Source organism: Mya arenaria, chromosome 12 (assembly GCF_026914265.1).
Source record: "Mya arenaria isolate MELC-2E11 chromosome 12, ASM2691426v1".
In the NCBI taxonomy this organism is placed as follows: domain Eukaryota; kingdom Metazoa; phylum Mollusca; class Bivalvia; order Myida; family Myidae; genus Mya; species Mya arenaria.
Genome location: NC_069133.1, coordinates 49,764,968 through 49,777,092, shown reverse-complemented (window position 1 = coordinate 49,777,092; position 12,125 = coordinate 49,764,968). Strand labels below are relative to the sequence as shown.

The window sequence follows — 12,125 nt, the reverse complement described above, 5'->3', positions numbered from 1 at the left end:
CGTACAGTTTCCATCGTCCTCACACGTATATTTATAATAGCCCTAACACGTATCGTTTCCATCGTCCTAACACGTATATTTACTACAGCCCTAGCACGTACAGTTTCCATCGTCCTAACTCGTATATTTACTACAGCCCTAGCACGTACAGTTTCCATCGTCCTAACTCGTATATTTACTATAGCCCTAGCACGTACAGTTTCCATCGTCCTAACACGTATATTTACGATCGCCCTAGCACGTACAGTTTCCATCGTCCTAACACGTATATTTATTATAGCCCTAACATGTACAGTATGGTCTTAACAAGTACAGTTACCATCGCCGCCTAAACATGAACAGTTACTATGGTCTTAACAAGTACAGTTACCATCGCCGCCTAAACATGAAAAGTTACTATGGTCTTAACAAGTACAGTTACCATCGCCGCCTAAACATGAACAGTTACTATGGTCTTAACAAGTACAGTTACCATCTCCTTAATACGTACATTTAAGTAACTGTTGAACCATCACTTATAGGTACAATCGCTTGAACAATTTCAGTACCGAAAAGCAAAATAAATTACGCCTCTAGTGATATGTACAAATTTAAAATCAAATCATAACGTTCAGACTTACATGCAAACCGACAAGTTCAAAAATGTAGCATAAATAGGTTAGATGGGAACATCGGAAGTCATTTCGTAATAGTAACGTATCATATGTAAATGAGTTTACAGCTTTCTTATATTAATTTTCTATCTTAAACATGCAAACTTTTTGCCATTCAAGCTGCCTTGGTTTTTCATAGAGTGCCTTCACCATGTCAGAATGTCTATAAAGTACTATATGGCATCAAAATGGCAACATTATTTTCTGAAAGATATAGCTGTGGTAAACGTGACTGGCATTTATCAAAGGCATTTCACATTTTTGTTTTCTATAATGTTAGAGTATTCTAGAGTAAACAAAATAATGAAATACTGCTTTCTAAATCTATTTTAAATGCAATTGATTTCTTAAGAAGTTGCTAACTGGTCAAACTGTCGAGTAGACGTTTCTTTTTTTCAGGCATCATTTTAAATACGTTGATCAATCTGGCAATAATAGCTTTTCCATTAATCGCACCTGAAATAGAAACAATGCACCATTGCTCAATGTCAATAAACATTCTCAATCAAATCGTAAGCGCTGTTATCAAAAGCCGAATATAGGTTGTGTTTTATAGTGATAAATTTACAGAGTGTATTCATGAATAGTTTTTTTCTTCGTTGAGTCAGATAAGGCCGCGCACGATCCAACGACATGAATTGACGAGATGCTGTATGGAATAAACTTGACAGGCTGATTCATCTATATTTTTGGGTCGGTATATTCTATCCCAAGATTTCTAAAACAACACCTTAAGGATATAGGTTTTGAGCTAATCTTACAGGTTGTTTACTCCTCTGAGTGTGACACTCGTAAAACAAGTGAGGTGCATATATCTCAATGGAAGGCAATCATATATAAAAACACTGAATGTCTTAACATTCCGGAAAGTAAATAGAATGGACGATAGATGGAAAAACAATTGGTCTGTTTTGAGCCGATATCGTAGCACTATGTAAAGAGGTAAAAACGTGGCACATTTGTATAAGGTTCTTCATGCAGTGATGTCTTGAAAATAAGTTCTATATTACGATATGATCGAAGCTTGGTTTAAATATGTACCCTTCAAAATACATTTAAGTATATCCAGATTAAAAGCATACCGCTTGATCATGTTAAAATACTTTCCTACAAAGAAAATTTGACAAGTGTAACTACGTAGCCATCATGTCGTGTTTACAAAAGTACTTTTCTTTATCATTGCCAAAGTTTAAGACATATATTCGCATTGTCAGGGACATGGACTATTTCATCGAATGCAAATTTATGACTTTGCTAAGCATAAAACATATCACCAATTAACTCCATAAACCACTTTCAAATTCAATCACAGGCCATTTATTGAACGAATCGTTTTACGATTTGAATGAATTGAGCGGATCTGAATTATTTCAAAATATAATAGACATAGAATTTTTATATTTTAAATTTTTAAATCCTGTCTATGCATACGTACCTTAAGCGTGAATATACTTTCAAGCCTCTTATCTAAACAAATTCGGCTCTTTAAAGAGGCCGATTGAAATGAAATGTAAATGATGCACTGTAATGCAGCCAATAAATATAATTTGTTATCAGTTGACATGTGCGTTGACATTTTTTAGTGTGATAAGTCCATTGTTGTTGGCATGTTCGTGCGCTATTTGTTCATTTTCAAAGAGTTAACACCACTGCATTTTATAATGAGTTAAACCGATGAAGTTTTGGATTAAGTTTGAAACAGTGTGTTCTTTTTTCATCATGGAGACCGAATATATTCATAATCATTTGTGGAGATATGTTCCTATTTAGCAGATATTTTGCTGAATGAGTACGTTGTTGGTAATATATATTAAAGTTTGTCATTTAGTCTGCCGTTTGTACATGAATAGTTAATAAGGGATTTATTTACGCGATAAACAGGTAATAAGTTAAATTGGTAATACATGCTATATTGTCTTTTAATCTATGATTGTAGTCACATAATCACATCATAGATGGCTTGAATAAGGTATCGTGTTTTTGAGTTTTGTTATGAACGAGAAAGTAGCATACCTTAATATTTAATTTTTTAAGTTCAGCGATGTTTTTAAAATATGTGTATTATTTGCCAAGGAGTGTCAACGATGTTTACAAAAAAGAATGCGGTTAATGCGGGATTTCCAGACCGTGTTTTCCGGTGCATTAAGGGGTGTTTTGGTTTAGGGAAAGTTATCCTTGCTGGATAACTTGACCGTTACGTAAGGATGTTAATGGTTTTGGATAAGTAGACAAACATGATAAATATAACCGGTTGGCAACTATAAGCACTTTTTAAATCTAGCCATTGTTCACACAAATGACCATAAAGTTACTGGAATTCAAAATGTTGATTGTTTCATATCAATACTTCCGTATGTACTGAAATTCGACCGTGTACAAAGATCAGATATTTAACTCTCCTTCCTATTATAAGTCTAATTGGTAACTGGATACTGCGTGTACAATACCGATAGACAATACATTGATTTGTAATTGCCATGTTTTACAATATCAGTTAAATAACTTGTTAGTAAAGTAAACAGCTGAAATTGATATCATAAATAATAAAGCTTCAACTTTAATACGTACTGTTAAATAAACTGTCGCTTATTAGTATTTTTGTCAATCAGATATTCGTTACAAAGGTTTTGTTTTATTCAATCAGTATCTTGTTCGTCTATGGTCAGGCTTTGGATATTCTTTTTTAAGTTGTGTTTAAGCTTACTTGAATATTTAGGGAGACAAGTTGTAAATTATCCATGTTCATGTTTTTAATAATTTGTTTTTCGCTATTACGTTATTGTTGAATTAACAGAGTGTGCATTCGGGCTACTTGTGCCGTTTTGAAAACCTTTCAGTTGCATTGGCAAATTAACTCTACAACGAAAAAGCCAATACATAACTAAAAACTACAGGTTCAAGCCCAACATGTGAAAGTGTTAAAAGACCGAGGATCAACGCCAAAAAAGACTTTTAAAGAGATATTCATACTACCAATAACACCGATTACATTAGCATTATAAAATATAAAATTATCAGAGCTGTTTTAATAAGGAGCATATTTAAACCTACGCAACACCATATATAGTCATATTTTTGAATACACAAAAGCTTCATCAGTCACTATATTCAAATACACTAACAAAAATGGGTAAAGTACAAAAACATACATAACAGAAACTTGCTAAAAATAGTAACATCAACTGGTGCTGCTATGAATTCATCTAAAGCAGAGAGCAATGACATGGACAAAAAGAAACACTTAATCAAACCTTCTGTTGGCAAAGGAATATTGAGTTTAAAGGAACATGGCTGCATAAAGGAAGCGGAATTGGAAGCATTACTTGATGAGACAGGAATTTCAGGAATAAAAGATGAATTAAAAGAAATCAATTCAATTGAGTACGAAGATGTCGATCCTGACTTTAGTGACCTTGACACCGGATGGGCATGGGTGGTATTGGTTGCTAGTTTCCTAACTTTTGCTTTCCTCGGAGGATCTATGTATTCCGTGGGCATCATTCACAACGCCTTATTGGAACGCTTTCATGCTAGCGTAGGTCTCACAGCTTGGGTTGGCGCATTACACACGGGAATTGTCTCCCTTGGAGGTAAGTAAAAGATTAAGTCATTTTTATAAAAAAAGGACAAACTATTTATTCTTTTATGCACATTACAATGGACTTACAAGCAAAAGCGCAGTTGTCGAAACTGTAAGATTAAGCCCTGTTTAACAAAAAACAAGGCAACGGCAATGAACTAACAACGCAGACGTATGAACATAACAAACATGAAACAAACAGACGACAAACGCATCAAAATAGTTTAACCGATATTTGATGTTTTTCTAAATACGTTCAAAATAACTAAATAAAAAATATGTACTTTTGAGGATTCAAACCGTTTTATTTTTTAAATTGCCTAGTTTCTTGGTAAACTCATCCAATATCCCTTGATTACAAAATAATTGTTGAAGAATTTTAATAAAAAATGTATATCTGGCCTAATTATGTTTGATTACATGAGGTATTGACTGTTGTATAACATCTGTTTTACATATACCATTGCGTTATTGAAATTGACTCGGTAGTATCAATTTATAGTCGAGTCATAGCAATTACAAAGAATATTCTTGACGTTTTAGCGCAATGCATATATACACGTTTCATTACATTCTGTTTGCAAGAAGACGCAAACTGTTTAAGTTATCATGAATTGTATACATGGACAGTTGAGCGTAACTTTATATTATTGCAGGTATCCTATCAACAGTGGTAGTTAATCGGTTCAGTTGCAGGACGGCCATTATGCTGTCTGGACTATTAAACACTGGAGGATATATGGCTACTGCCTTTGTACCGAGTGTAGAAACTGCGATATTCACGTGTGGCATTATCGCCGGTAATGCACTATAACTTGTAAAAGGTCTCATTTTCATGAAGATATATATTTTTTTTGATCGTTTTTATCATCACTCATTTAACTTTCTAAACAATATATAGTAAACAACAGCGGGCGACATTTATAATTGTCCTACTGCTCTCTCTCTCTCTCTCTCTCTCTCTCTCTCTCTCTCTCTCTCCGGCTGTCGCACTGTCTGATGCAAACAAACTTAAGTACGATGTGATATGGGTTTAATGATTTTGAGGATACCATAACGATTAATCGTCTAGAAGGTTTGTTTGAACAATGACGACGAATGGCAGAAAAGCTTCTTTGTGTTGCTCATGAGAATAAGATATAAGTAAATTTGGTTATAAAATTGAAACGCTGCATATATGTTCCGTACAGTTCATTTACATTCGTAAATATTAGATACACATGAAAAACTTATCAATGACCTTCTTGTAAATTATAAATATAAATTTAACTGGAACAAAATGGTAGGGCGACTTGAAGTGCTTAAACGAAAGACCTACAGACAATATCGGCAATGTAGTTGCAATCGCTACCTGATGGCAGCCTGCAGAATAGATCGGCAGGTTCGTATCGACCACCTATGTAGTTGCAATCGCTACCTGATGGCAAACCGCAGACTAGATCGGCAGATTCGTATCGACCACCCATGTAGTTGCAATCGCTACCTGATGGCAGCCTGCAGAATAGATTGGCAGGTTCGTATCGACCACCTATGTAGTTGCAATCGCTACTTGATGGCAAACCGCAGACTAGATCGGCAGATTCGTATCGACCACCCATGAAGTTGCAATCGCTACCTGATGGCAGCCCGCAGACTAGATCGGCAGATTCGTATCGACCACCCATGAAGTTGCAATCGCTACCTGATGGCAACCCGCAGACTAGATCGGCAGATTCGTATCGACCACCCATGTAGTTGCAATCGCTACCTGATGACAGCCCGCAGGCTAGATCGGCAGATTTGTATCGACCACCCATGTAGTTGCAATCGCTACCTGATGGCAGCCCGCAGACTAGATCGGCAGATTCGTATCGACCACCCATGAAGTTGCAATCGCTACCTGATGGCAACCCGCAGACTAGATCGGCAGATTCGTATCGACCACCCATGTAGTTGCAATCGCTACCTGATGACAGCCCGCAGGCTAGATCGGCAGATTTGTATCGACCAGATATATAATCGAAATCACTTCCTGACAGCAACCCGAAAACAAGATCGGTAGAATATAATCAACTACCTATGTCATGGTAATTGCTTCATTACGGCAACGGAAACGACATGACATACAAAACGATGTCATGGTGAAAAAACGTGGTTTTTCAGACCACGAAAACACCTAAAAAAGGTCGACTTATTATAAGGAGACACATCTACGCATGAAACAATATTCAATCGTCATGTTACAGACAATGCAAAATGTTGTTGTTGAGAGGTCTTTCAGCAATACGAATGACAACCAATATCCGTTCAATATATCGAAGGTGTGTAGCCCTGACGAACCCTTTTGCTTGGTTAACTTAAGAATCTGTATTGTCTTCATATTGGATTTAATTACACTCTTTCCTCAAGGATTTCAGTCATTTTTCGTGCAGTTACGATCCATTAATGGTGTAATCTCATATGTTTCAATTCATATATATTACTGTATAAACGCACCGTTTTGTATTGATGCTTGCTGAATCCCTAGACATTGATTGCATCAATTTTCGGTACATCTATGCTGCTTTGCATGCTAATTGAAAGTTATTCTAACACGTTGTGATATAAAATATTTACAAGATTAGTTAATGTTTTGCTCTTGATCTCGGCCCTGTCTTTATTGCAATTTGTTTGACGCTATATCGGGCTTCAACACATACTCTACGTTTATTTCATGTTTGCAGGTATCGGCAGCGCACTCGGCTATACAGCCGCTATGGTGGTTCTTGGCTTCAACTTCAAACGACGCCGTAACCTTGCCCTTGGTATCGCCCTGTCCGGCGTCGGAGCAGGGATCTGTGCGTTTGCCCCTCTTATGCAGATGGCGAAGGATTTTTACGGCTATTCAGGGTTTTTTATTTGTCGTGCGGCCATGCAGATAAATTTGGTCACATTTGGGATGCTCTGTTTTCCTAGTAGACTTGAGAATTATTCCCAAACTATGAGACTAAGAGACTCAGGACGTTTACACCAAGATACAAATGTTTTCAAGAGGAGAGTAATGCCGTACGTTAATGTAATGTTCAATAAAGGAATAGTTTGTCTGTGCTTAAGTATGTTTTTATTCTGTGCAGCATCGCTATTATTACTCTTGCATTTACCCACATATATAACATCGAAAGGATTTTCAGAAAATCAGGCAGCCTTTTTAATATCCTTATCAGGAGTTTTTACTATAGTTGGTCGTCTTTTGACTGGAGTAGTAGCCAACATTTCATACATGAATGAGATTATAATTTATGCATGTTCCATGGTTATAATGTCTGTAGCAACGATAGTGTACCCGTTCGTTTCTCGACACTTTGTTGGTCACGTGATGTTTATAATATTTATGGGACTCTTTCTTGGCTCTTCTTATGTCGTGTTGACGACAGTTGCCCTGAAGTTTGTTGGCATCAACTACATTGCGACCGCAATTGGTCTCATATTCATGATCGGTGGAGTTGGGGAGATAACAGGACCAGTCATTGCGGGTAAGTACATATATAAGACCTTCAGGTCTGCACGTACTGATTATTGTATCGGCAAGTGTACATGTGTCCCTCGTTTAAAGTGTGTTGTCTTCTGAAGGTGTATGTTGTCTTACGGTGGTGTGTGTCTACCCCGTATTGTCTTTAACATAGGCTTTGCAGTTTTCTTTATATTATTTGTTTTAGAATGGTAAAATTATGGCAAGTTGTGCTTGTAATACATTAACATACAAATTTACCAAATTCAAATTTTCAGGAATACTAGTTGACTCCGGTGGAACGTATGACCAGTCAATTATAGTTGCAGGTGATTTAATTGTACAATTTGTTTGTCTTATATCGTGATTGTAATGCCAGTTATGCTTGATCAAGAATTTAACTTCATTTCTGCCGTCTTGTTTGACTTAAGTGATAACAGAGATTGAAATCAATAACATTTCTACTTAACGTATTTGGACATCTTTAAAATGTGTAGACTAATATACTTTTCCTCTTATCAATATGTTTTGCAAAATATATATATTTTTTCGTTTTTGTTTTTTTCAGGAGTTTTCCTTCTCATGGCTGCAGTCTGTGATTCGTTTTCGATTTGCTTTGTTGCCAAAAGGACAGATGTAAAAACGATTTCTGTTAAAGCCCCTGATGACAAAAATACTTAACCGAAGAACAAAGTATAGGTGGATTCAGAAACCATTTTTTCCATCCAATAACATAGCCATCAGCAATTTGCACGCTAGTTACATTGAAAACAGTTGTTTTTAGTGACGTGAGTTCATAAATGATTATGAGTTAAAAGTGCTCGACTTTCATTTTCGACACAGATTATTTTTCGGATTGAAAAACATGCAAAACTGTAAGCTAAGCCACACCTTTGTAAATTTATAAACATGATGTGAATTTCATATTCAGTTTAATTGGTGGTCATACATGACTGATAATGACCTCGGTGGGATGTGTGAGCTATTAACAAAATATATGATTTTCTAGCATTAGTATTAAAAAGAACAACAATTATTAATTAAAAAGTAGAGGAAAAGGGATTTCTAAGTGATTCTTCTTAACTTTCCACTGACCGTGCCAAGGCGAGTACACCAACATCTACTATTAACTATTGTGTATTTGTTTTCTTGTGCCTTTGTATCTCTTCCGTATAATTAATCGGATGGCCTCGACCGTGTGCATTAAGACAGTGTTTTTTTGTAATAACGATCATGTAAAAACGCCTCAGAATCCTTGTTGCCGTTTTATCATATGACAAACGCCTTCAGCAAGAGTCATGCTTTGTATTGAGGTGAATTAACTAATGATAGTAACACCGTTAAGCGATATATTCATTATACAATTGACAATTCAGGGACAACGCAAAAGCAATTCATTTCACAAGGTCGTGCTAAGAAGCATGACTCAACATACGTTTCATTGAGTTACAAGTTCTTGCAAGACAAATGCTCAAATTAAATAGACATTTAAGTATCATATCAATGGTTATAGGAGTGACCGCCTTTGAACAATAAGCACATCTGAACAGATAGTTGAAGTATTATTTGTAAGAATCCGAATTCGAGTCGCCATCAACTTTATGACAGTAACAAATGAAGTTGTAAATTATTTTCCAGTATTCAACTTCTATGTCTTACGAACAAAGCTACATAGAGTTCAGTTCTAATAGATAGTTTCTTTGAAAATATTTAAACCTCAATTTTCATTCCTAAAATGAACTGCCTTTCGGTTACTGTTATCATCCGATGAACGCAACATCTTGTTCGTATCGCGCGTCTTCGCAAAACAATATACAGTTTTTGTTTGTTTTGTGTCAGCAGGTAAAAATTATATGAACATTTAGAAGGTGTTAATTGTTGATATGTTCAATGTATTGTTGCAATTAGTGTTTCAATTTTACGTTTAAAAGTGATTTTAAGTGTTTGATTTCCCCCCCCGTATTTGATAGTGTTTCCGGTTACGGTTGGGTCGTGATATTTACAGAATTGGTGAGAAAGGTCAACTGTAAGGTTTTCTTAAATGAAATGAAGTATTTTTTAAACAATTTTTGAATGAAATAATGAACTGTTGATGTAAATATATATAATTAATTGCGGGATTGATTTCATTATCGTATATACTAATAACCTACAATGCTTGGGATGTTTTATTTGTCTTTACGCATTAATATACCATATCAAATCACCATATAAAACACCAGTTTGACATTTTAAAGACAGTCATGTTAAATTTTGTTATTTATCGAAGGTACAGTGTAATTATCGAACGCAGCCAATATAAACATGATCGCCACCAAGTGTGTCATGTTTATAAGACCTACTGTTTGTGTTTATAACTTTCACTTAATGCGTCTTTATTAGAAGGAGACTTCGGAAGATACTCTATCAAAATTATGTTTTCTTGTCGCAGCTTTATACGCCATTTTTACATTTGTTGGTATCCTAATTTCATCACAATAAATAAGTACGCAATATCATTTATGCATATTAAAAAGTTGGATGTAATGAGTTGATGGCTCAAACATTTCTTATAGTAATAAATCGCCGAACTGAAACAGGATGGGTAATTTATCACTCGTACTTGTAGGAACAGTAAGCTTTATAAGTCTGCTAGAAAGCTGAATGTTTTTACAAAAAATAGTTCTGAGCGCCCTACCAATGAGAAGCATACACTATGAACGCTTTTTCTTGCTGCGTTCTTTTCTTCGTTTTCAGCAAACGGTCAGAGGAAATGGTGGGTATGAGTTAAGGCAATGAGTTGTATGGATGGGGATTTTGAAAAGAAGGTATGAGCAAAATATTAAGAGTGCAAAAATTGATTGCAATGCTTTATATCGAATGCGTATTTCAATAAGCAAGAAGTAATAAATGAGCGTAAAAGCAACAATAAAGCAGTGGAAAGGTATGAGAAAAACAGTGAAAGGAAAGAATTTGAGAGTAAAAGGACGGACCGCCATTAGAGGTAGATGATAGTTGTCAGAAAAGAGGGAAGGGAAATACATTGAGAGTAAAAGGACGGACCGCCATTAGAGGTAGATGATAGTTGTCAGAAAAGAGGGAAGGGAAATACATTGAGAGTAAAAGAGTAAACGGACGGACGGCACTTAGGAAGGTGGATAGGTATGAATAAAGATGGACTGGGAAACAATAACAGTCAGTGAAAGAATAAAACACAACGAAAGCAAGTTTATATTTCACATGAGAAAGGAAGGAAGGAAATATTTTGTAATTCATATTAAAGAAGCCTACGGTGGGTATGTGAAAATGAGGGAAGGCATTACGAGGAAGGGGGTAGGAATTTAAAAAGAGGGAAGGAAAAATAATATAGTGTAAAAAGGCCGATGCTATAGCAGAAATAGAGTAAGTGGATAAAAGTGTCTTGTATCTATACCGTCGCATGTCAACGCCCTTATAGACAAAATAACGTAGTTTTCTAATAATAGTTTCATATTTGCTCAAAATAAGTCCGATGAATTTTGAAATGTTTGGATTGCGCCAACCATATCGCTGAGTGCATAGAAGTCTTAATCCATAATATAATGGACATTCTTAATGAAATTGGAATTCAGAGTTACAGAGTTGCCATTTTCGTTCATTTCTCGGTTTTATTTGGGGATTATGTCATCTGCCCGTTTTTTCTAATATAACAGACGGAAGCGGAAATAATTTAGAGCAACATTATAAGCTTATGGGGATGTAGGCGTTAGATATGCGAAATGAAAGTGGAAATTAATGACGGAAAGCAGGAAGTGTTGGGTTTGTTAATTAAGAGAACGGGAAGAGAGTTCAAGGATATTGAGAGAAGCAGTTGATGAATACGTTTAAAGCGGAAGGAAAATTATTCAAAGCAAAAAACCAAGATGTTAATGCGAGGTAAGGTTTGGGAAGTTTTAAAGAGAGGAAAGAAAATAAACTGAAAGGTATAAAACTGAGGCTGTCGATTAGAAGGAGATAGGGAGGGAAACAAATTGAAAAATACTAAGAGGTGTCGGAACTCCATTAATTACCAAAACAACCCTGATTAATTTGGTAACATTCACCTGAACACACTCAGATTGAAATGCTTAAACATTTCCAATCATGCTACTCTTAAGATGTGTCTTGGCTGCTTTTAAATTCAACATTTTTTTGTAATGTTAATAATAATAATAATAATAACAACTTTATTTAACGAAGGTAACATACTAAGTGTACAATCATTACAGACATACTACTTATTTCCAGCATGGCCTTCACACAAAAAGTATTACAAAAACACATGTACTATACATATTAAGCAACATACAAAACATACAATCACACTATCACTATCATACATTTCTTCGACAAACACAACTCAGTTTAATATGATGATTATAAATTACAATAATTTCATACTGTAAATAATGTAGATATATTCAGTAAA

The 12,125-nt window shown here is 35.4% G+C and overlaps 1 protein-coding gene across 6 annotated transcripts; it reads left to right on the top strand.

The window, feature by feature from the left end:
- Positions 1-2,250: 2,250 nt before the first annotated feature.
- On the top strand, positions 2,251-9,811 carry LOC128211973 (monocarboxylate transporter 9-like). Of its 6 annotated transcripts, none has more exons than XM_052917165.1 (6): positions 2,251-2,453; positions 3,448-4,243; positions 4,890-5,033; positions 6,936-7,724; positions 7,978-8,028; positions 8,268-9,811. In XM_052917165.1, exons 2-6 carry the CDS (start codon positions 3,847-3,849, stop codon positions 8,378-8,380), a joined length of 1,494 nt encoding a protein of 497 aa, XP_052773125.1. In that variant the 5' UTR covers positions 2,251-2,453; positions 3,448-3,846; the 3' UTR covers positions 8,381-9,811. The 6 variants fall into 6 exon arrangements, with proteins under 6 accessions (XP_052773125.1, XP_052773127.1, XP_052773124.1 ...); XM_052917167.1 differs by having other exon boundaries at positions 2,251-2,534; positions 3,491-4,243; XM_052917164.1 differs by having other exon boundaries at positions 2,251-2,534.
- The last annotated feature ends 2,314 nt before the right edge of the window (positions 9,812-12,125 follow it).

Coding starts and splice junctions, on each gene's coding strand:
- LOC128211973 (XM_052917165.1), top strand. CDS start 3,847: ATGAATTCATCTAAAGCAGAGAGCAATGACATGGACAAAAAGAAACAC. Junction 4,244..4,889: donor GGGAATTGTCTCCCTTGGAG/GTAAGTAAAAGA, acceptor ATATTATTGCAG/GTATCCTATCAACAGTGGTA. Junction 7,725..7,977: donor AACAGGACCAGTCATTGCGG/GTAAGTACATAT, acceptor TCAAATTTTCAG/GAATACTAGTTGACTCCGGT.